This window comes from Simochromis diagramma, unplaced genomic scaffold (assembly GCF_900408965.1).
Source record: "Simochromis diagramma unplaced genomic scaffold, fSimDia1.1 OVJJ01000778.1, whole genome shotgun sequence".
Taxonomy (NCBI): domain Eukaryota; kingdom Metazoa; phylum Chordata; class Actinopteri; order Cichliformes; family Cichlidae; genus Simochromis; species Simochromis diagramma.
This window is the reverse complement of record NW_024387438.1, coordinates 230,600-252,646: the sequence shown is the minus strand read 5'-3', so window position 1 is coordinate 252,646 and position 22,047 is coordinate 230,600. Positions and strand designations below refer to the sequence as shown.

Here is a 22,047-nt window from a genome sequence, read left to right as displayed (position 1 = left end):
TTGAAAGCCCCTACCGGAACCTCTGTCTGTCACGCGCACTTGACACCTGTCTCCCTGTGTAATACAGACGGACGAAGCACGAGTGTCTTCATCTGGGAAATAATCGATAAAACAGCGGCACGTCTCAGCTTTGAACTCCATCAGGAGGTCGTGTGCCCTCACTGCTTCGTCATGGCGCCCGCTGCTCGTGCTGTTGGAGGCTTTTATTGGTGAAACATCAAGAAATAAAGGTGAGACGTCTGAGCGTCTGAAGCTAGGTGGCTAAGCTAGCGCTGGCATGCATTGTCGTTTCCCGTTTCCTGAGGGGATCCATCGTCTGAAAGCTGCTCCTGATGCTGTTTTACAGCTTCTGGGAGCTTTACTTAAACTCTGTATCGATTAAGATTTCATGTGGCTAAAATAAAGTCAAAGTGTTTGGTTTTAGGCTCTGTGGGATAAACCCCGCGAGGTGGAAAGTCCCCTTAAAGTCAGACTTTTGGGGTTTTCTTCCTTTTCTGCTCTTTGAGTGACGAAAGTACCTTTAAAACCCGACAAATGTTCTGTGTTTGGTGTGTATGTTTGTATTTTTGTATATTGTGTGTATTTTATAATTATTAGCATTTTTAAATGTCGCTTTGTTTTTATTTATACGTCAGTTTATCCAGAAATTCCAGTTTATTGAAATTAAATCTTAACGCATGTCCGCTTGAACCTGAACTAATTAAAATTAGTCTTATCGACTTATCGGTCGATTAATGATTCAAGTGAAATTGGCGAAATTCAGATTTCAGCTCCTCAGTTTCGGACCTTTTTCAGCCACACGGGAAACTAAATGCATCAAATCTGTTTCTGATTATTGGTTCAATGTCTGACTGTTAAACGTCAGCAGGAACGTTTAAAAAACTAAACACGTTTCATTTCTGTGGTTGGATTTAAGCTACAGTTATTTACAGCTTAACAACAATAATAATAGTAATCCTCAGATGATTTTTGTCACGTGATTCATAAATAAATATAAAGGTGAACCACTGTGGAAAATGAGGCTTTGTTTGCATAATAACAATGTTGTCTCATTTTTATTGTTATACATCCACATTCTTCAGAAATGAGAAAAGTTGTGAAATCCTCGAAAAAAAGAATTTATAATAACAATAATGATGATGATGATGAGGCGCCTGATGAAGACCTGGAGTGTCTGAGTTATAACAGGAGCTGTCAGCAGCAGCTTTTATCTGAAAGCTTTTATTTTGATGGTCTGGTGATGGCCTGTGTTAGACTTGATGATGGTGTTCACGCATGGCGCCGCCTTCTCTGACCGCAGCCGATGCACCTGTCCTCCAGTCTGACCAGTCAAAGTCTGAGGTCTGGGTGGAAGTGATGGATGCTGCAGGTCATCAGCACTCAGTTCACAGCCAGCGTCCCTGACAGGGTGGGGGTTGGGTGAAGGCCTCATTAAAGCTGAACCATCTGCTCCATCAGGCGGTGCCGGTGTGAGGAGGCAGGTGACGCTCGACCTGCTCTGGCGTCTTTTTCAGAGAGAGTCTGTGTTGAAGCACAAAACTCCAGCCGGCCGTGACTCGCTGAAGCACTCGGAGGTTTCTGAGGCTCGTAGCGTGCAGTCACAGGTCTGATGCTCACAGCTTCAGTGAAACGTGTTACACAACTTCAGTTTAAAACGTCTCATTGTCTTTGTACCGTTTTCTTTTATTAATAGGATTGGAATAACTTGCATATTATATTATTTACATTTTACATCATAAAAACATAAATTATATTTTTAAATAAAACACCCAAAAAACAACCGTGTAGATCATAACGTAAACGAGCTGTGAGCCGCTGCTCGCACTGTGGTGTCATGTGAGCACAGCTCAGTGTTCAAGCAGTACGAACCAAACAGGGAAACTCCAGGAAATGTAGTTTTGTTTTAAAATTTCTAATATTGTATGAAAAACAAAACTGCAAACTTCACTGAATCCTTTCATCGAACCATCAGACACACACACTCTCTGCGCACACGTGGCAGCGCTGCTGCTGTCAGTGCTCCTGTGTAACAAACTGCAGACATGCGTGTTGCATTAGTTCGACATCCCTCACACGTCTGTAACACTGTGTTCATGTTGCCTTCATATGAAGTCATTTAAAGGACAGGAAGTCACTTCATGTGTGTCCTGTTTCTGCATGTTTGACAGCTCTGATCTAAACGGTTGGTTATTAAAATAACCCACAGTGAAAATATTTCCTGGCTGCGCACTAACGGAGAGCATCATGAAGACACGATGATATTCATGAAGATCTGAAGCTTTGTGTTTAAGCGTGCTGATGTTTTCCGACGGACTCTGAGATCCGAGGCAGCGGGAATGCCAGCGGCTCGCTGTGGTGGCTGAGCTGCTTCCTGGGGGAAACCCAGCACTGCAGCAGAACCAACGAATAAACTGACAGGAAGTTGGTTCTTCCTCGTTTTAAAGGTTAAATAAACGCTCAGGGAGCAGTTTATTAGGTACAGACTGTGTAGAAAAAGCATTTTTGTTTTGGAGCTTTTGCTCGTTAAATGATGAAAGCGTCTTCTGCCGCATCGCGGTCCTCACACTCATCTGTAACCTTTGACCTCTCGTCTCTCAGGTGACCCGTCGCCTCCACAGATGTGGCCGCTACCTCTGCTGAGACTGCTGTTCATGAACCGCGAGGACGCGCTGATCGAGCGGCTGCGGCTCGGCCTGGAAGGATGACAGGACTGTGGCGGACCAACATGGAGACCGGGGAGACGCGCGTCCACGTGGATTCTCCTCTTTAGACCCCCTCAGGACACGGACTCAAACCTATGTTCATATTTTTTCACTCAGAGCTGTTTTGTTAGTTTTCGTGAAGCCATACTTGAGTCAGGATGAGCTCGGAGGGCTTTCAGTACCGAGCGCTCTACGACTACAAGAAGGAGAGGGAGGAGGACATCGACCTGCACGTCGGGGACGTGCTGCTGGTCACTAAGGGGGCGCTGCTGGCGCTCGGCTGCACCAACGGAGCCGAAGAACGGCCGTCGGAGATCGGCTGGCTGCCGGGTTTCAACGAAACCACACAGGTACGATGCCGCAGCAGAGACAGGAAGTGCTTTCAGACCGCACGAACCTCTCCCGTCACAGGAAGCTCTTCTTTGAGCAGAAGAAAGTAATAGAAGTTCTTAGTCTTTATTTTGGAGTCTTTTTGGCTCTGCTGGCCGTCTCTGTGAAAGAGCTGATGTGACATCAAAGGTTACAGCAGTGGAAGCTCTGTGATAGGCTAATAACCTGTAGCGCACAGATGTGAGGCAGAGCTCAGTCTGGGCGTCTTTGTTCATTTAAAAGCTGCTGTGCAGACTGAACCCTGGTGCAGCTCGTTCAGTCACAACTCCTGCAGCAGCGCTTCGAATAAATCCTGCAGTCAGTGAAGCACTCGCTATATTAGCACATGTGATGGAGGAAATGCTCCGTGTTGACTCGTCAAAGTGAGATATCTTACTTGCGTTTCCTCTCAGCTTCTTTTCGGTGATGCAAAGAGAAAACGAAGCTGAAGTAAAAGTGGAGGAGCGGCGTAGCTGCACGGCTCCGTCATCACGAAACTCCACAAACAGCTCTGCATCCCACATCCTCCTCGCTCTGACCCCACACCGAGGGGCTCCTCGGTGTGGGGTCAGAGCGAGGAGCTCAGGTTTTCCGACCTTCACGTTCGGTCCAGTCTGTTAGAATGACGGTGGGATTAACGGGAACGCTCGTAGCGTTTCTGCTGTGTGACCCAAACTAGCCTCCAAAAAAAATGATCGTTACTGATTTTATATGATTCTCACATCTGCGATCTTTGATTCGTGTACGACAGGAAAAAGGCGACTTCCCGGGAACGTATGTGGAGTTTGTCGGCAGGAAGCGGATGTCTCCACCCACCCCGAAGCCCCGCCCACCCAGGCCCCCATCTGCAGCGTCGGTGAGGGCCGACTCGGAGTCAGAGGGTGAGTAAAGCCGCTCAGATGCTTGTAGTTTGTTACCCACGTCCGATCCTGCTGAAACTTGTCCAACTTTTAAAACCTGAACAGCAACCATGGACCATCCTAATTATCTGTCATGTAGTCGTTCACACAGGACTTCTCTGGTGTTTGATACGAGTGACGAAGCTGCAAACAGAAGTCGTAGATTACAGGTTTCGACTCCACTTTGGTTTAACTGTGTGACTAGTTTGCTTCAAACCAGCTCGTTTGCTTCTAGAGTTGTTTTTTGTTTTTTGGAAACTGTTAAACGTGTTTTTTAAACATCCATCCATTTTCTTCTGCTTATCCTGGGCCGGGTCGTGGGGGCAGCAGCCCAAGCAGAGAAGCCCAGACCTCCATCTCCCCAGCCACCTCCTCCAGCTTATCCGGGGGAACACCAAGGCGTTCCCAGGCCAGCTGAGAGATATAATCTCTCCATCGTGTCCTGGGTCTGCCCTGGGACATGCCCAGACACCTCACCCAGGAGGCATCCTTGTCAGATGCCCGAACCACCTCAGCTGGCTCCTTTCGATGTGGAGCAGCAGCTGCTCTACTCTGAGCTCCTCCCGGATGGCCGAACTTCTCACCCTATCTCTAAGGGAGAGGCCAGCCACCCTTCGGAGGAAGCTCATTTCCGCCGCTTGTATCCGCGATCTCGTTCTTTCGGTCACTACCCACAGCTCGTGGCCATAGGTGAGGGTAGGGACGTAGATCGACCGGTAAATTGAGAGCTTCGCTTTTACACTCAGCTCCCTCTTCACCACGACGGACCGGTGCAGCGTCCGCATTACTGCAGCTGCAGCCCCAATCCGTCTGTCGATCTCCCGCTCTCTTCTCCCATCACTCGTGAACAAGACCCCGAGATACTTGAACTCCTCCACTTGGAGCAGGAACTCATCCCCGACCCGGAGTGGGCACTCCACCCTTTTCCATTTTTTAAACATGTTATTGAATTTTGTCATATACGTCAGGCCAAATAAAGAGGCCGACGTGCCTGCATGACACGATGTGGAGCCGTCCTCCTGGTGTCACACAGGGTTGTATAAAAGCGCTCTGAGAGGAAGTGCTTATGTTTTAAAAGCAGACTGAGCTCGAGCGTCAGCCGTCCCAACATCCCAGCACAGCAGCAGAAACCAGTTCCCCAGTTTATGAACCAGTGAGCACAGCGACGTGGATGAGAAACATCAGGCTGCTAAAACAAACACATCATGTATTTTCTGCTGATTTTAATGAAGAAGAAGAAAAGCTGGCATAAAAATGCAGATTCAGAGACGATCAGCTGTGCAGCAGATCTGATTAAAACGATGCACGGGAAGACGGCAAGAGAATGAAGACGGTAAATAATAAAGCGAGTAAATAAAAATGTAAATTATTGCTATTTCTTGTTTATATTGTTTCCTCGGGCGGGTCGAGGTCGGCAGGGAAGCGTCACACAGGCGCCGCCTCCTGCGGGTGCAGTGCTCCGATCCCGGCTTCGTGATCTCACAACTGCAAACTCAACAACTAAGAATCTGAAACAGCCTGATCCCTGTCAGCTGTTACCACAGCAACCACTCTGCAAAACATCCAAACGTCACGCCACGGTCACGGAACACGTTAGCTTCCTTAAACCTTCAGTTCGAGGTAGACGTGATGCTCGCCGTCACATGGAGCCAGAACAGATTCTGATCTGGGACCAGCCGAAAGCCTGAAAGACGGAGCCGTGAAATCTGTAAACCGACACTGAAACTTGTTTTTGTCGCTCTGCCCTGAAGAAACCGAAAGGTTTCAGCTCGATCGCTCGCTCAGTGATTCAGGTTCCTTCAGCTGCTTCCTCAACAGAGCAACAGCACACACCTGTGTGTGTGACGACCCTGCACCTGCAAGCTAGAGCCTGAGAAGACTCGAGCAGATTAGAGACGCTCACGTCCTGATACACTCCTCAAAGACACACACACACACACACACACACACACACACACACACACTCACACAGCTCGGGTTGAGTCAGGGCTGCGGTTGCTGAGTGAACAGATCTGCTGCCACCCGCCTCACAGAGCACAGGAAGTGTGGTGTGCGTGCGTGCGTGTGTGCGTGCATGTGTGCGTGCATGTGTGCGTGCATGTGTGCGTGCGCGCTGTGGTTAAAGCTGCTGGCAGCAGAATCCTGATTGTTGTTGTTACCTGCGTGTTTCACAGAACTGTTTTGCTCACTCAGCTTCCTGTTGCCTACATCCTTTCAAAGTAAAAGCTGTTATATGCTCTCATTTCCTCCTCCATAATTTTAGTCCCCCCCTGGTTTCCTTGTATACTTTATGACATCATAAAGGTTAAGGGAGGGAGATCAATGTCTCGTTATGAATCTTATTACTTTGACTTTTGAGTTGAAATCTTGCGTGTGCTGTTTGTTCTTCTTCAGGTCTCGTGCTGCCGGACCTCCCCGAGCAGTTCGGACCCCCGGACACGGCCCCGCCCCTCCTCAGCAGACTGATGGAGGCCATAGAGACCAAAGGTACCGAACGCACTGACGTGGATTTCCAACCAGTTCCTGTCTCTGCGTCTGGTTTCAGAGTTTATCTTTGTTGTTCTTCTGAAGCTTCGAGACGCCTACATCTGCAAACAGCACACTAACCCTTCAGATGCATTCACAGCTTTATTCTGACCTTTTATTCCTTCACTCTGATGTCACTGCGTTGGTGTTTTCCAGCATTTAAACTGAACTTTTGAAGCTTCGTGACTTTCAGTCTGTAGGAACTTTTTCACAGTTCTGCAGAGTTGTCAGAAATGCATTCGTGGACACTTCATTAGACCCAGCTTCAGTTTAGGAGCTTATAATACTTCTCTCTAAACTATGTTCCTCATGTCAGGTTGAACATAAAGCAAACTGTGAGTGAAGTTTGAAATATTGATCTGACGAAGTCTTCAGCTGGTGTTTGTAACATGCGTGTGTTGCTGCAGGTTTGGACAGCCCCGGCCTGTATCGCAGCCTCAGCGGCGGCGGCGTGGACACGCAGCAGCTCGCAGACGCAGGTGAGGAGGGCGTGTTTTCACCTGTGAATTACAGAACGACTGCATCGTGAAATCTCTGCTTAAACTGATGTGTTTGTTGTCAGACCTGGAGCAGCTGGAGGCCCCGTCCCTGTGTGACGGGGTGGTCCGGTTCCTGCAGGATCTCCCCGGTCCCGTCCTGCCAGCCTCGCTGCAGGCCGACATGATCCACGCCGTTCAAGGTCAGAAGAAGCCCCACGATCCCGCCCCCGTCTCCCTCTTTCATACCGCATCTGGTAGTTTGTTCACACTTCTGTCCTGTTTCCTGTTCCTGCTTCCAGAGGTCAGAGACCTAGAGGAGTGCGCCCAGTTGCTGCGGAGCGTGGCCAGCTCGCCAACTTGCCCCGCCCAGTATGGGCTGACCTTGCTCAGCGTGGTTAGACACCTGGCCCGACTGTGTCTGCACGGCTCCAGGAACCAGCTGAGCCCCCGAAACCTCGCCGAGAGCTTCAGCCCGCTGCTGTTCAGACAGACAGCCGGGTCAGTGATCTACAGCTGTTAACACACACGTGACGGGTTATTTACACACACGTGACGGGTTATTAATACACACACGTGACGGGTTATTAATACACACGTGACGGGTTATTAATACACACACGTGACGGGTTATTAATACACACGTGACGGGTTATTAATACACACGTGACGGGTTATTTATACACACGTGACGGGTTATTAACACACACACGTGACGGGTTATTTACACACACGTGACGGGTTATTAACACACACACGTGACGGGTTATTAACACACACACGTGACGGGTTATTAACACACACACGTGACGGGTTATTAACACACACACGTGACGGGTTATTTGCACACACACGTGACGGGTTATTAATACACACGTGACGGGTTATTTACACACACGTGACGGGTTATTAATACACACGTGACGGGTTATTAACACACACACGTGACGGGTTATTAACACACACACGTGACGGGTTATTAACACACACACGTGACGGGTTATTAATACACACGTGACGGGTTATTAACACACACACGTGACGGGTTATTAACACACACACGTGACGGGTTATTAACACACACACGTGACGGGTTATTAACACACACACGTGACGGGTTATTAATACACACGTGACGGGTTATTAACACACACACGTGACGGGTTATTAACACACACACGTGACGGGTTATTAACACACACACGTGACGGGTTATTAACACACACACGTGACGGGTTATTAACACACACACGTGACGGGTTATTAGCACACACACGTGACGGGTTATTAGCACACACACGTGAGGGGTTATTAACACACACACGTGACGGGTTATTAGCACACACACGTGACGGGTTATTAATACACACGTGACGGGTTATTTACACACACACGTGACGGGTTATTTGCACACACACGTGACGGGTTATTTGCACACACACGTGACGGGTTATTTGCACACACACGTGACGGGTTATTTGCACACACACGTGACGGGTTATTAACACACACACGTGACGGGTTATTAACACACACACGTGACGGGTTATTAGCACACACACGTGACGGGTTATTAGCACACACACGTGACGGGTTATTTACACACACACGTGACGGGTTATTAACACACACACGTGACGGGTTATTAGCACACACACGTGGCGGGTTATTAACACACACACGTGACGGGTTATTTACACACACACGTGACGGGTTATTAACACACACACGTGGCGGGTTATTAACACACACACGTGACGGGTTATTTGCACACACACGTGGCGGGTTATTTATACAGACTTTATTTTCTTTTCCATACTAAGTTGAAGGAATGTTTCATAACACATCATTCTATGACTCTGAACAGCAGCTAACATGGAGAGGTAAGGTTGTCGTGTTGTCGTGTTGCAAACCCCGAGGCCTGAAGCTTAGCTTAGTGGGGTCACGCTGCTCTGGTTCAGGGAGTCACTGATGTCAGGAAGGACGTGAGCTGCTCGCAGGTCCTGGCACATGCACATATTTGAGGCCACACTCACAGGAAGTGTGATGATTAATGATGATTAATAAGATGAAGCAGAGAAAACCTTTGACCCATTTTGTTAACGGCACTGATGATGTTGTCTCTGTGTTCAGGTCTGAGTCGGGTCTGGATCCTCTGGTTCAGGTCCTGGAGGTTCTGATAACCAGCGAGCTCAACATGAACCAGGCCGCACCAGGTAACACACCTGCCTGTGTTCGAGTGGCTGAGCGTTGATGTGCATGTGTGTGAAACTCCCGTATGGTTGCTCTCAGTCGTCACGTTTAGTCTGTCACGCACAGCTGTTGCTCAATCGAACGGTTCAGATGAGACGGCGGTGGAAACATGAGTCTGAAACAGTGCAGCAACAAAGATTTGATGACGGGGTTTATTGGTAAAGACTGCACGAGGCTTTGGTTTCACTCGGGGAAGTGCTGAAGCTCTCAGGCTGACCACTTTGGCTCATTTCCAGCTCCACAGTTTTATTCTCGGACTCTGCTGAAGTCCAAAAATTATCCTCCTTTCTCTTACACTCAAGTTGTTTTGGCTCCTCCTCCTTTCTCTTACACTCAAGTTGTTTTGGCTCCTCCTCCTTTAAGATGATCAGGGATGCCTTTCTCCTGATTGGCTGCTCCTCGTGAACATGAAGTAGGTGGGGCTTATCCATCCTCTCTGACATCACGCAGATCCAAGAGTGTTTAGAGCGTTCTGAGGCCTGAGCGCCGTCCTCACACTGTCGAACGACAGGGTTGTTTTTAAGTTTTACACGTCGTACAGAAGAATCAGGCGCCGTTTAAACTCGCGGTTACTTTGGCAACATCTGTGAGGCCTTTGGGTTAAGATGTGACAGGAAGTGATCAGCCTGTGCTGAGGTACAGTCTGGTACTTTTGTTCAGCAGACGGTGGAAACGGTTGAAATGATGCTCGGATGGTTCCAGAACTTCCTGTTTCATGTTTTTCACAGCGAGGACGACCCAGAGCACCGAACGTCTGTTATTATTATTATTATTATTATTATTATTATTATTATTTCATGCTTACTTTATCATGTGTCGCGGTGTAATTACAGCCTCACTCCTCTGGATCGTTTTTGGCAGCTGTTGTTAACATTGGTCGTCATGTGTGCACCGGCACACGTGATTGGCTGTTAGAAAGCAGATGATTGGCTCTTCGGCAGGATTTCTGTCATACATTTGCCATTTTGGGAATTCTGCAGCTCATTCCTGTCCCATTAAGGAAGGAAGGAGTTTTTTTTTCTTTGTTTTGTTATTTCAGGATGATGATTGGCTGAAGCATCGGGTGCTGCGGGTAACAGAGGAAAGATGGATTTGGAGAGAAATGGAAGGTTTCAGCAGATCAAACCTCTCAGATGTGACGGGAGGGAATATTTAAAGCCTGAATCAGCTGATTTAAAAAAGCACACATGCTCGCTGGCGTTTGTCTCTGGGTCAGTTAAGTGGGTCAACGAGCAGCTCTGACTGCGTTAGTCACTCATCCATCCACTCTGCTCGGCTCTGAGTCAGCCGGTCAGCAGCTGAAACGATGACATCACCCGTCCACAGAGTGAGAGATGCAGCAGACGAAGAGGGGAGGGAGGAGGGGGGTGTTGCCTTGGTGATATCACTGCCATCACAGGATTGGCTGGAGCCATCGGTGATGTCACACATCTCCAAGCTGCTCTCCTGAGCTTTGAACCGAGACTGCGAGAGAGAGGGAGAGAGAGACGGACGGGAGAAAGTTGCGTCGTTTGGAAACGTCTCCGAGCCGCGGACGGCGAGCTGGAAAAATAAAAAAGGAGGTTTTGAGGCCGTGGAGGCGGAGCAGAGCTGCAGGTGCAGAGCGAAGCCACGTCCAGCAGGCCTGAGTTGAGCGAGGTGACCGAAAATGAAGATGTAGCTGAGATGACGTCAGGTTTTTGGCGGCCGAACGGGCTGAAAGCAGCGGGACATGAGAGCCGGGCGTCCGTTCGTTTCTGAGGACTCGACAGGTGACGGTTTAGGGGCCGACATGGAGCGAGAGGAGGGAGGCAGGGCCGAGGCGCTGAGGGGACGAGACAAGATCCTCTGCTACATCAACATGCAGAGCCCAGGTAGGAGTCAAACCCCCACCTGGAGGGAGCAGCGCCTGATCAGATGGCCGTGGCGGCGAGACTAAACCTGTCGGGTTAAACATCTGCATCAGCAGCTGGAAGTTTGTTTGCTGTGAAGCCTCGAAATGTGTTTCCATGTTATTCCTGATGTTCTCGTCATCCCACCCAAAGTCACCGTGTTCAGGCTCAACCCGGCGGTGTGAATGCAGGTGTCCGATGGAGTCGAGGTTAAAAATGTGACGTCGCTGTGTGCTTGAGGAGTCGGCACGCGATGACCCCGCACTTCATCTCGTGGTGATTTCACCAGAGCGAGTGTCGGAGTGTTTCCCGAAGCGCAGATGCGTCTGAAGCGATTTCCTGCCACGCGTGAGAAAGAAAAATGGTGTCAAACCTGATCTGAGCTCAAGTTCAGACCTAAAAATGGCCACGAGACGCGGCGAGCTCCGAGAAACTGCTCCGACGCTTAGTTATAGGTTTTTTGTGCTGCAAAGCTCTGGTTTTCACTTGTTATCAATGGCGTGCGCCTCCTCCCTGTGCGCTCAGACTCACTCGCTGTTCAGTTGAGCAGAAAGTGAAGCTTCAGTCAGAGGGCGAGGTGTTCCTCAGAGAAACATGAAACGTGTTGAACTTTATTTTGGTGAGCAGACAGTGGATTTGGAGGCTGCTGTTTTCAGGCCGGATGGGCTGAGCGCAGCGTGCTGTCACTTCTTTGTATTTGTGAGTGACAGAAAGCTCAGTTTCACTTCCTCTTTAACAAACGAAATCGTGCTCTTACTCTACAGCTCGGTCCTAATATGCTCGGTTATTTTAGTACTCGAGTATTCAGTCGAATAATCGAGTATTTGGATAAGAAATACTAAATGTCTCATTAATGAGAAATAATAAATATGAACCAATCATTTGTTTCCGTTTTAGAAACTGCAAAGAATCTAAACGCTGTCGCTGTGTTTACATGTAGAGTTCTGTCAGACAACATGAGGTGTGTGTGTGTGTGTGCGTGTGTGTGTGTGTGTGTGTGCGTGTGTGTGTGTGTGTGTGTGTGTGCGTGTGTGTGCGTTGAAGAACATCGACATTCTCAGAGTTTTACTCTCTGCTGTGATGCAACGTTTCCTGCTGGTGTTAATAATTAATAGTTAATATAAATACTTAATCAATGTTAAGAATAATTTTCAGTTATTAAGACAATTTAATAAACATTTTGTTCATATTTATGTGAATCTTGAAAATAAAGTTACTAAAGCCTTTAAACAGTTGTGGTCTGGTACCCCCCGAGCCCCCTTTAGACTCCGCCCTGTTGCTGCCTGATTCGAACATGGTGTCAGACGGAGCTCACTTTGCTGCAGCCAGTGACGTGTGGAGCAGGTGCACAGGTGTGTGTCACCTGAGACTGGCAGCAGGAGTTTGTGCAGCACCTGTTCTCAGTGAGGAGGCTCCTCCGTGCTGCCGGCACGTCGCTGAGGTTTCTGTTGGTTGTGCTGTCAGATGAAGACGCGTCCCTAAATCTGGCGTGGAGCTTTAAAAGCCCCGCCAGCGCACACGCTCACACAGTCCCACTGTTCTTTCTTTGGGTTGTGGGTCACACTGCTGGTTAGTTGTGGTTTCTTCGATATAGTCTGCACAACAAAGTGATCCCTCCCCCCTCCCCTCATCAGTCACTGATGTGTCACATGACTGCAGATACCTTTGACATCAGGGTGAACGTCAGAGTCAGTGAGCGCCTATAAATCAACAGTCGCAGGATGTTTGTTTTAACAAAGGTTTAAATACTTTCTGTTCACTCAAATGCTCACCTGTTAGCGCCCCCTGGTGGTGTGACTTTAGAACAGGTGACGCTGTGAGGAGGAGAGCACCGGTTCCCAACAGCACAACCTCACAGTGTTTCATGTAGTACAGGCTCTACAGCAGCGGTAGATAACTCCAGGCCTCGAGGGCCGGTGTCCTGCAGGTCTTAGATCCAGCACAGCTGAGTCAAACGGCTAAACGACCTCCTCAACATGTCTTGAAGTTCTCCAGAGGCTGGTAATGAACTAATCATTTGATTCAGGGGTGTTGACCCAAAGTGAGATCATTGAGCTAAAACCAGCAGGACAGCGGCCCTCGAGGCCTGGAGTTGCCCACTGCTGCTCTACAGCATGAGAGAAACTCACCCAGGAGCATTTGGTGACAGTGGGAAGGAAGAACTCTGTTTTAATCTGGTCTTTAAGTGGTGACGTGATGAAACCTGCTTCCAGGCCCAAACTACTCTGCATTTAATAAGGCTGTTGTGTTTTTAACATGTTTTGTATCTTGTTCTATTTAATCTCAAAAAGCCCCTAAAAACAGTCAGTGATCCCTGTTTTTATTGCCGCTAATCGTTTTAAAGCTCAGTGTTTAAAACCTTACGATGTAACTGCAGCCCATGCAGCAGTATATGAACGACTAACCTCGTACTGTGGATGGATGATCTCAGTTGTTCTCCTGACTGAAGTTTGGTCCGTTTACAGCATCCTGCCATGCGATTGCATTTGTCTCTAACCATCAGGAACCTTCACGTTAACTTTCATCGAGTGGAAAAGTGTTAGCGTTCGTCCTCCAGCATTTATGTTGGAAGTGACAGCAGAGCTGTACGTTTGAATTTTCAGAAGTCTCTGTCAGAACATGCTACATCATGCTTAGGTGGAAGCTAGCGAGCTAACCTCCTGCTAACTTCTAACTCTGTTAAATGTCATAAATCCTGTTCTCATGGATGTTAAACTCAATTGTTACACCTGGTAAAGCGGCAACACTGATCATTTTATTGAAGATGAAAGACAGTTTGTAACTCTCAGTGATGCCGCACTGTTCATTTGACTTTGGGCCCAGACACGGCTAATAACGTCAGACTTAAAGACCGGATAGGATGGAAACTATTAAAAGAAACCAGGATGAGGGAGTGGAGGATCCAGGGTCACCTGGTCCAGCCCTAACTATATGCTTTAGCAAAAAGGAAAGTTTGAAGCCTAATCTTGAAAGTAGAGATAGTGTCTGTCTCCTGAATCCAAACTGGAAGCTGGTTCCACAGAAGAGGGACCTGAAAACTGAAGGCTCTGCCTCCCATTCTACTTTTAAATACTCTAGGAACAACAAGTAGGCCTGCAGAGCGAGAGCGAAGTGCTCTAATAGGGTGATATGGTACTACAAGGTCATTGAGATAAGATGGGGCCTGATTATTCGTCCATCAAAAAGACAACTGCTCCGTCTCCGGGTGTGACTCCTCCTCCTCGCTCTCCGTTTCAGCTTTACCTCCTAAACCTGTGAAGTCTTCGGCTCCGGCTCCTTCCACCAGTTTCAACAACAGCATGGTTCTGCAGGACGCCGAGTGGTACTGGGGAGACATTTCCAGGTAACTAACACACACACACACACACACACACACACACACACACACACACACACACACACACACACACCGTGGGAGGACATGCAGGATGTACGGAGTGATGCAGAGTCTGTTTTTGCCGTTTTAGGGAGGAGGTGAACGAGAAGCTGAGGGACACGGCCGACGGTACGTTTCTGGTCCGAGACGCCTCCACCAAGATGCACGGAGATTACACTCTGACTCTGAGGTAAAGCTCTCAGTGCATCACCGGCTTTTCAAACACAGGTTTAAAATCCAGTGAGCAGAAATGAAGCGTTTAAATAATGTGTAAATGTAAAGACTGACTGAATGATCTACAGGTGTGAAGGGTGGAAGAGCCAAAACAAAGCTGAGAGAAACGTTCAGCTGAAAGTCGGCATTAACAGTTGAATAGAACGTGGAACAGGATGAAACCTTTGCTAATCTTGTAAGAATAAAACATTCATACAAAGATAAACAACTTTATACTCATTAATTCACATTTTTGAAATCCTATAAAAATAATTTACTGTCAGTGATCTGTGGCTGCTCACCTGCAGCGCCCTCACTGTCCACCAGGGGGCCAAGGCTCTACGTCTTCCAGCTGATTTACAGATTTCGTGGTTTGCACAGTTACAGTCTTGTTATTTGTGCAGTAAACGTCCGCAGCACGACTGTCTGCTTTGTGTCTGGACGATGCCGCGGGCTCAGAGTTGACCAGCTCTCCGTTCTCTCGTCACCTGCAGGAAAGGAGGCAACAACAAGCTGATAAAGATCTTCCATCGGGAGGGGAAGTACGGCTTCTCCGACCCCCTGACCTTCAGCTCGGTGGTGGAGCTGATCAACCATTACAGACACGAGTCTCTGGCCCAGTACAACCCCAAACTGGACGTCAAGCTGCTCTACCCGGTCTCCAAGCACCAGCAGGTGGGTCGCGCTCTCTGAGAGTCTGCGTTTGGTTAACGACGGCGTCTGACCGCTGCGTTGTTGTCGTTCAGGATCAGGTGGTGAAGGAGGACAGCATCGAGGCGGTGGGGAAGAAGCTGCACGAGTATCACCTGCAGTACCAGGAGAAGAACCGAGAGTACGACAGGCTGTACGAGGAGTACACCAGAACGTCGCAGGTACGCTCGGAGGAAGTTCTCTGATAAAACTACAGATTTGTCAAACAGAACTACAAACAGTGATGATCAGGATACTTACAGGCTTTTTAAGAAAGAGCTGATTCTTTTAGTGCTTGATCATTTAAGGGTGTTAACGGGGAACTCTGAGTACTGGAGTAGAAGAGGACAGAGATTTGAGGCCTACAGTTAATTAAAATGATTACATTTAAATTATGGTAAATAAAACATTCCTCCTCCTCCTCCTCATCAGGAGATCCAGATGAAGAGGACGGCCATCGAGGCGTTCAATGAGACCATAAAGATCTTCGAGGAGCAGTGTCAGACTCAGGAGCGCTTCAGCAAAGAGTACATCGAGAAGTTTCGCCGGGAGGGAAACGACAAGGAGATCCAGAGGTAAGCCGCTACCATGGCAACTGTGACGGAGCTCGTTGAGGGGAAAAGCACATCTACACACACTAAAAGGAAGCCGGTTGCCATGGCAGCAGAGACTGCAGGAAGAAAGCCACCTGCTGGTAAACGAAGTTTGGAGTCAGAAATGAGCTTCAGCTCAGTTTGATCTGAATGTTTTTATATCGAAACGACAAACAGACGACGAGTCTGCGCGCTCGCCGTGCAGCGGCGTGTTTGTCACGTGAGAGTGAACTCCCGCTGCGTCTCCGCAGGATCATGGAGAACTACGACAAGCTCAAGTCCCGCATCAGCGAGATCGTGGACAGCAAGCGCCACCTGGAGGTGGACCTGAAGAAGCAGGCGGCCGACTACCGAGAGATCGACAAGAAGATGAACAGCATCAAACCGGACCTGATCCAGCTCCGCAAGACCAGGGACCAGTACCTGATGTAGGTGACGCCCAGAGCGCAGCACGGCTGTGACGCCCGGTGTGATAGACTAATGACTGTGTGTGCGTTCACAGGTGGCTGACTCAGAAAGGCGTTCGGCAGAGGAGGCTGAACGAGTGGCTCGGCCTGAAGAACGAAACCACAGAGGAGTAAGTACCGACCGCACCAGCGGCTCAAACTGTTTGTTTTAGTGCCCAAAGCCTCCGTCAGCTGCTCCACCCAAAGGAGGAGGAGTCACAAATAAGTCCAGCCTTTAGCATTCAGTGTGACTGTAAAACGATGATGGCAGGTCACGCTGTGTAGCCACAGAAACCTCGTTAAATTTACCTGAAAGGTCAAAGGTCACACAAGGGGGCACCAGCCCACACAGTGCAGGCAGCTCTCAGCCTGAGCAGAAAGTAGAAGTACTCGAGTAAAGCAGCTTCCTCACAGTCCTCTGTCTCCGCCCTCTCAGCGAGTACAGCATGGTGGAGGATGAGGAGGACCTTCCTCATCACGACGAGCGTCTGTGGCGCCTCGGAAACATCAACCGCAGCCAGGCGGAGTCTCTGCTGCGAGGGAAGAGGGACGGCACCTTCCTGGTCCGGGACAGCAGCAAGCCGGGCTGCTACGCCTGCTCCGTGGTGTAAGCAACACTCCATCTTCCTCCTGCTCCTCTTCTTCACCCGTTTACTGCACATCAGCCTGCTTCAGTGTTTATCGCCTCAGTCTCACCTCTCTCTCTCTCCCCCCTCCCACAGGGTGGATGGCGAGGTGAAGCACTGCGTCATCAACAAGACGAGCACCGGCTACGGCTTCGCCGAGCCCTACAACCTGTACGGCTCGCTGAAGGAGCTGGTGCTGCACTACCAGCACACGTCGCTGGTCCAGCACAACGACTCGCTCAACGTCACGCTGGCCTTCCCCGTCTACAGCCAGCAGAGACGGTGACCCGCCCCCCGACATCGTTTACACGCCCCCCTCCCCGCCTCTCCTCGTTTCCCTCCTCAGACACAGATCAGCGTCTGGATGAAGCTTTTTGTTCAGGCTGACGCGCCGATAAACGTTTTCCTGTGAAAGGCGACGTGAAGCTTGAACTTCCTGCGAGGAACACGTTACAGACGTGCCCGTTTCACGCTTTCCCTTCTGTCAGCATGCTCAAGGTGCTCCGGGCTGTTTGTCTGTTATGTATCGATGTCGCCGAGGAACAGAAGCGAGGCGGGGACGCCGTGTTTCAGCGGGCGGTGTTTCACGGGCGGGGCTGCTGTCGCCTAAAACCTGGTGTGACCAAAATCTACAGACTTGGTGATTTATTCAGTATGACCCAAAATGAGCAGAGGTCAGAGGTCATTGGTCCCTCAGACTTCTGTAGGACTGGAAGTATTTGTCGCCCTCTGGTGGCGTTCAGGTAGAATGCAGGTGTTTCCTGACTGACCCTGCAGCTGCGTCCATGTTTCCCTGCCTGTGTTTAACTTTGTGCGACAGTTTCCTGTCCTTCGTGCAAACTCGACATGTAAACATTAATACGTTTGATTTAAAACGTTCAAAAATCATTCTGACTCTTTGATTTCAGCCTTTTGTTCTCTGTGATGTGGATCAGAGTCACAGCAGGTCGTGCGCTGGCGTTGTTGAAGAACATGTTTCAGTCTGAGGGGGAAACGAAGCTCAGCCCGACGCGTCTGATCCGGCGTGATACGGGCACGTGTTCGGCCTGAGCGCAGCGGGCACGTCGGGATCATGAACGCTTTAATCATGGCGCTGATCCGGCTGCAGCTCGGCCGATGAGCAGGACGATGATGAAGAGGCGTCGGTGTGAACACTGTGACTCTGGACGAGGGCTAAACCCGACCGAGCGAGGACTCGTCCCCGCCTCCCTCCCGTGTTTCAGTTCCTCAGTTTGTGCATCCTGGACTTCGCCGCTCTTTAATTCTTCTTTTCTTTACGCGCCCGTCAGCAGAAGTCCGAGGTCTGGATCAGAACCGAGGTCGATCATAAACGAGCGGTGGAAGGTTTCAGTCGTGGAATCGAGTTTCCTGAACTTCGGACTAAACAGCCGCTGAACACCGGTTTGCTCAGTTCGACCACTGACGAGGTTTTTATGGCTTATTATTATTTTCCTGTGTGGCTCGTTAGAGGACACGCCCCACTGTGACGCTCAGTACGGAGGCGTGGCCTGGACTCCCGCTGAGACGTTTGAAAGGTGGATGCTTCAGGTTTGTGGACTTTGTGACGCCTGTTACTAAAAAACCAAAACTGTAAAATGTTTGAGATGAACTGTTTGGAAGCTGGAATAAACAAAAATGTCGGCCTTTACGCTGAAACATTGACGCGTCTGTTTGTCGTCAGTCTGTGCTCCGTTTAGCGTCAGCATCACGTGTCAGTGCTCGCTGTAAATCAGCTGATTGATTGATTTGTACAGTAAACTCAGCTGATGTAACAGCTGCAGGTTCTCCGGCTACGTGGAGGTGTTAACCCTGACCGACACGCGAGCAGGAACGAGCATCGCCGTTTGATCGATTTGATTCACCGGAGAAAACTTCACAAAGTGCATTCTGGGTAAAATTTGAAGGTTCATATTGGGCTGCTTAGAACAGGCCACAGCAGAGGGAAGGTCTCCCTGCTGGATCAGGATCAACACGGCTCAGCTGGTCGAGGCTTCAGATCGACGCCCAAAGATGCTTTTCAGCGTTTGAAAGTAAACATTTCCACATCTTCTTAAAGTTACTGCACAAAACAGCTGAATGTGATGGAGTCACTGCTCCATGACGTGATCTCAAGTTGTAAAAATATTTACTGCCGAGCAAGAAGGACAAACTTGTAACCTGTTTAAATAAGCGAATCTTTGTTTTTAAACACTAAGTTTTTGGTTTTAAATGAACGTTTAGGCTTGTAGATGAAAAGTGAAGCTGCGATTTTAAGGAGGCTGAAACCAGCAGCACTGCTTTGGTCATCGTAACATTAAACAGGTTTATAAGTTTTAACTGTTTTATTCTAAAGTAAGAAGGTTTTTTTATTGTACATCAGAGGATTTTAACAGCTGTAAATGTGTAATTATGTTACAATAGGTTTGAGTATGAAACAGCTGACACGTCAAACACAACCTGCACATCCATCAAATCATGTGACTGTGGACGCTGCATAATACCAACAACACTGATTCATTTCATTAGTCTCACAAGAAATTAAAGGTTTTCAGTACTAATTGTATCTGTACTATTCCCCACTAAATTATTCCAGAAGTATTACTACAACAACAACCATGTTTTTTTAAATAGTTTTTAAAATATTTAAAAATACCAAAAAATATTTAATATTTTTAAAGTACTAGAAATGGGGAAAAAAAGCTTCCTGTCAGGTTGACGTGTTTAAACGTGTCCGTGAATGACGTTAAAGCCGCAGCTCTGTGTCGAGTCAGGCACCACCTCGTGCTTCGGTTTATCTCAAACATGCTTTTTAATCTGCAGCTTAACCAGCTGATACCACCAAATGACCACCAGGGGGCAGGGCTCGACCTGAGTCGTCGCCTCCATCTCGATTGGTCCATTCAGCCTCATCGTCTCCTCTGGGTACACAGCTTTGACCCCACACAGAAGTGTACTTCATTTACATTTGAGAACAGGAAGCAGTCGTGTACGATCAGAAACAGGATTCACATTAAAGTTGTTTTGGTCAATAAATGTTTTTAGATCTGAGTAAAATGATTGTATTTCTCTTTTGAGCTCCACAAAACTTCTTCTCAGAAGATGTTTTTTAAGCACAGCGAGCCAACGAACGCAGGAGGCAGAAAAGGTTGTTGATGAGGTGAATCAGCCGCTGCAGAGGTGAAGGCGGCTCAATTTTGAAATCTCGAGTTTCTCAGTTTCAGACAGCAGCACAGCAGCTGGAGGCTGCAGCTGGCACCTGGACTCGTCTGCTACGAAGTCCTGCTGCGTGTGGTTTAACATCGTCCTTTTCCGCACATATCTGCTGAGTGTCTACGTTATCTCTGAGCTCCTAGACGCACACTGGCGTTTATTATTTTACAAGCTGTCGTTTTTGTCCCTTTACGTCAGACTCCACCACCAGGGTGATGGAGAAACGACATGAGTAGACGGTCCAGGCGTGTCAAGGTTTGCGCTCATTTTTTCTTAAGATGGTGCATTTTCCAGTTTAAACCGTTTACAGGATAAATGAACAAAATATTTATTTATGAGAAAATTGAGCTCTGTTTTTATTGACATATTTACACACAGCGCGGCCACATGTTTGTACTTTCACTTTCTAAATGTCTGCCCTGCTTCAAGTCCCTGCATGTTATCTACACGTAGTGTTCAGACGTGTTCGGGCACATCAGCTCAGCCATCTGCTCCACAGGTCTCAGTGCTGCTACGACTCAAAGCTTCATTCTGTGATATCTCAGGTGTTTACAGAGACACAGGTAAGTTTGTTAGTATCTGAATAACGACACTGTGTTGATGACTCTGTTCGTCACCGCAGAGGATTTTAAACCAAAGTTTTTATTCATGTTTAAAAAAAAAACAAAGTCGAGCCAATGATCTGACGGAAACCACGTCATGTGACCAACATGGTGGAGCCAGTGTTGCAGTGCAGATGGATAATGACCCAAAAAGCTTCCACGTAGATCGTTCACCTGATGAAACTGGTTCAGCTGTTTTAATCTGACTGTTGTCCTGATGAATGTTTCTGATTGTCAGACTCTTCCTGTGTTGGTGCTACTGCAGCTACAAACAGCAGCAGGCTAGAACAGGCCCTGCAATCTTTGTGCGTGCAGAGTCGGTCGCCTCGGACAAACAGATCGTCTTCACACTCTCAGCTTCTCACAAGATCACAAATGCATGCTGCGTTCAAGTGACAGTGGACAAATGATTATTAATGTTTATTTTAATGAGAAAATGAACAGGCAGAGGAGGAACAACAGTCAGATGACAGCCAGATATCAGACATTAACCTGCACTGATGCAGATGGTTGAAGGAGAGCGATCGACATACACGATCTGTGTAACATGATTCTGTATCAGTGATTTGGTGGCTCAGTGATGGTCTGGGAGTCAAATCCATGGAGGGAAGTACAGACAGATCTCTACAGGCTAGATACCACGGAGATGAAATCCTCCACTCACTGCAGACTCTACGTTGGTGCACACTAACGCCCGGCCTCATGTGGACAGAGTTTGCAGGCACTTCCTGGAGGATAAATGAATATCACTGACTGGCCCCAAAGCTCGCCTGACCTAAATCCAACAGAGCACCTCATTATGTTTCTGTCCACCTGACACCTTCAGGTTGGACCTCAGACTGTCCAGGAACTCAGTGATGCCTTGTCCAGACCTGGGAGGAGCCCCCAGGACACCACAGGTCGTCTCATTAGAAGCAGGCCCTGGTGTCATCGGGCACACACACCATCACGTGGGGGCCAAACAAACGATAGAGAACCGTTTTGAGTTGGTCACATGACATTTCAGTGAAATAAACGAGCCAATTTTTTTCTCTTTGGTCTTCGGCGTGTCGTGAATTCAGCTCCTTGTATCTGATCTGACGTGTTTGTAAAGTGAACAGTGCAGATTTTAAACTTCAGCTTCACAGATCTTTCAGATTGTTTTGAGCTATGATGGTAGATCCCGTTATCCCTCCCGATGACCATGATCATGACTGTCATTCATTCTCTATATGCG

At 48.4% G+C, this 22,047-nt stretch overlaps 1 protein-coding gene across 3 annotated transcripts; it reads left to right on the top strand.

Annotated features, from left to right (window-relative positions):
- Positions 1-19: 19 nt before the first annotated feature.
- On the top strand, positions 20-18,702 carry LOC120722434 (phosphatidylinositol 3-kinase regulatory subunit alpha-like). 3 transcript variants are annotated; one of them, XM_040013418.1, is made up of 17 exons: positions 20-230; positions 2,599-3,052; positions 3,823-3,952; positions 6,365-6,457; positions 6,904-6,975; positions 7,059-7,175; positions 7,275-7,473; positions 9,106-9,188; positions 14,334-14,439; positions 14,564-14,662; positions 15,180-15,360; positions 15,432-15,557; positions 15,808-15,950; positions 16,220-16,396; positions 16,471-16,545; positions 16,851-17,021; positions 17,137-18,702. In XM_040013418.1, exons 2-17 carry the CDS (start codon positions 2,861-2,863, stop codon positions 17,324-17,326), a joined length of 2,154 nt encoding a protein of 717 aa, XP_039869352.1. In that variant the 5' UTR covers positions 20-230; positions 2,599-2,860; the 3' UTR covers positions 17,327-18,702. The 3 variants fall into 3 exon arrangements, with proteins under 3 accessions (XP_039869352.1, XP_039869354.1, XP_039869353.1); XM_040013420.1 differs by lacking the exons at positions 20-230; positions 2,599-3,052; positions 3,823-3,952; ... (3 more) ...; positions 7,275-7,473; positions 9,106-9,188 and adding exons at positions 9,195-9,637; positions 9,683-11,078; XM_040013419.1 differs by lacking the exons at positions 20-230; positions 2,599-3,052; positions 3,823-3,952; ... (3 more) ...; positions 7,275-7,473; positions 9,106-9,188 and adding an exon at positions 9,195-11,078.
- The last annotated feature ends 3,345 nt before the right edge of the window (positions 18,703-22,047 follow it).

Excerpts from the sequence above, each read along its gene's own strand:
- LOC120722434 (XM_040013418.1), top strand. The coding sequence starts at position 2,861 with ATGAGCTCGGAGGGCTTTCAGTACCGAGCGCTCTACGACTACAAGAAG. Across the intron at positions 14,440-14,563 it reads TACTGGGGAGACATTTCCAG|GGAGGAGGTGAACGAGAAGC; the intron begins GTAACTAACACA and ends TTGCCGTTTTAG. Across the intron at positions 15,951-16,219 it reads AACGACAAGGAGATCCAGAG|GATCATGGAGAACTACGACA; the intron begins GTAAGCCGCTAC and ends GCGTCTCCGCAG.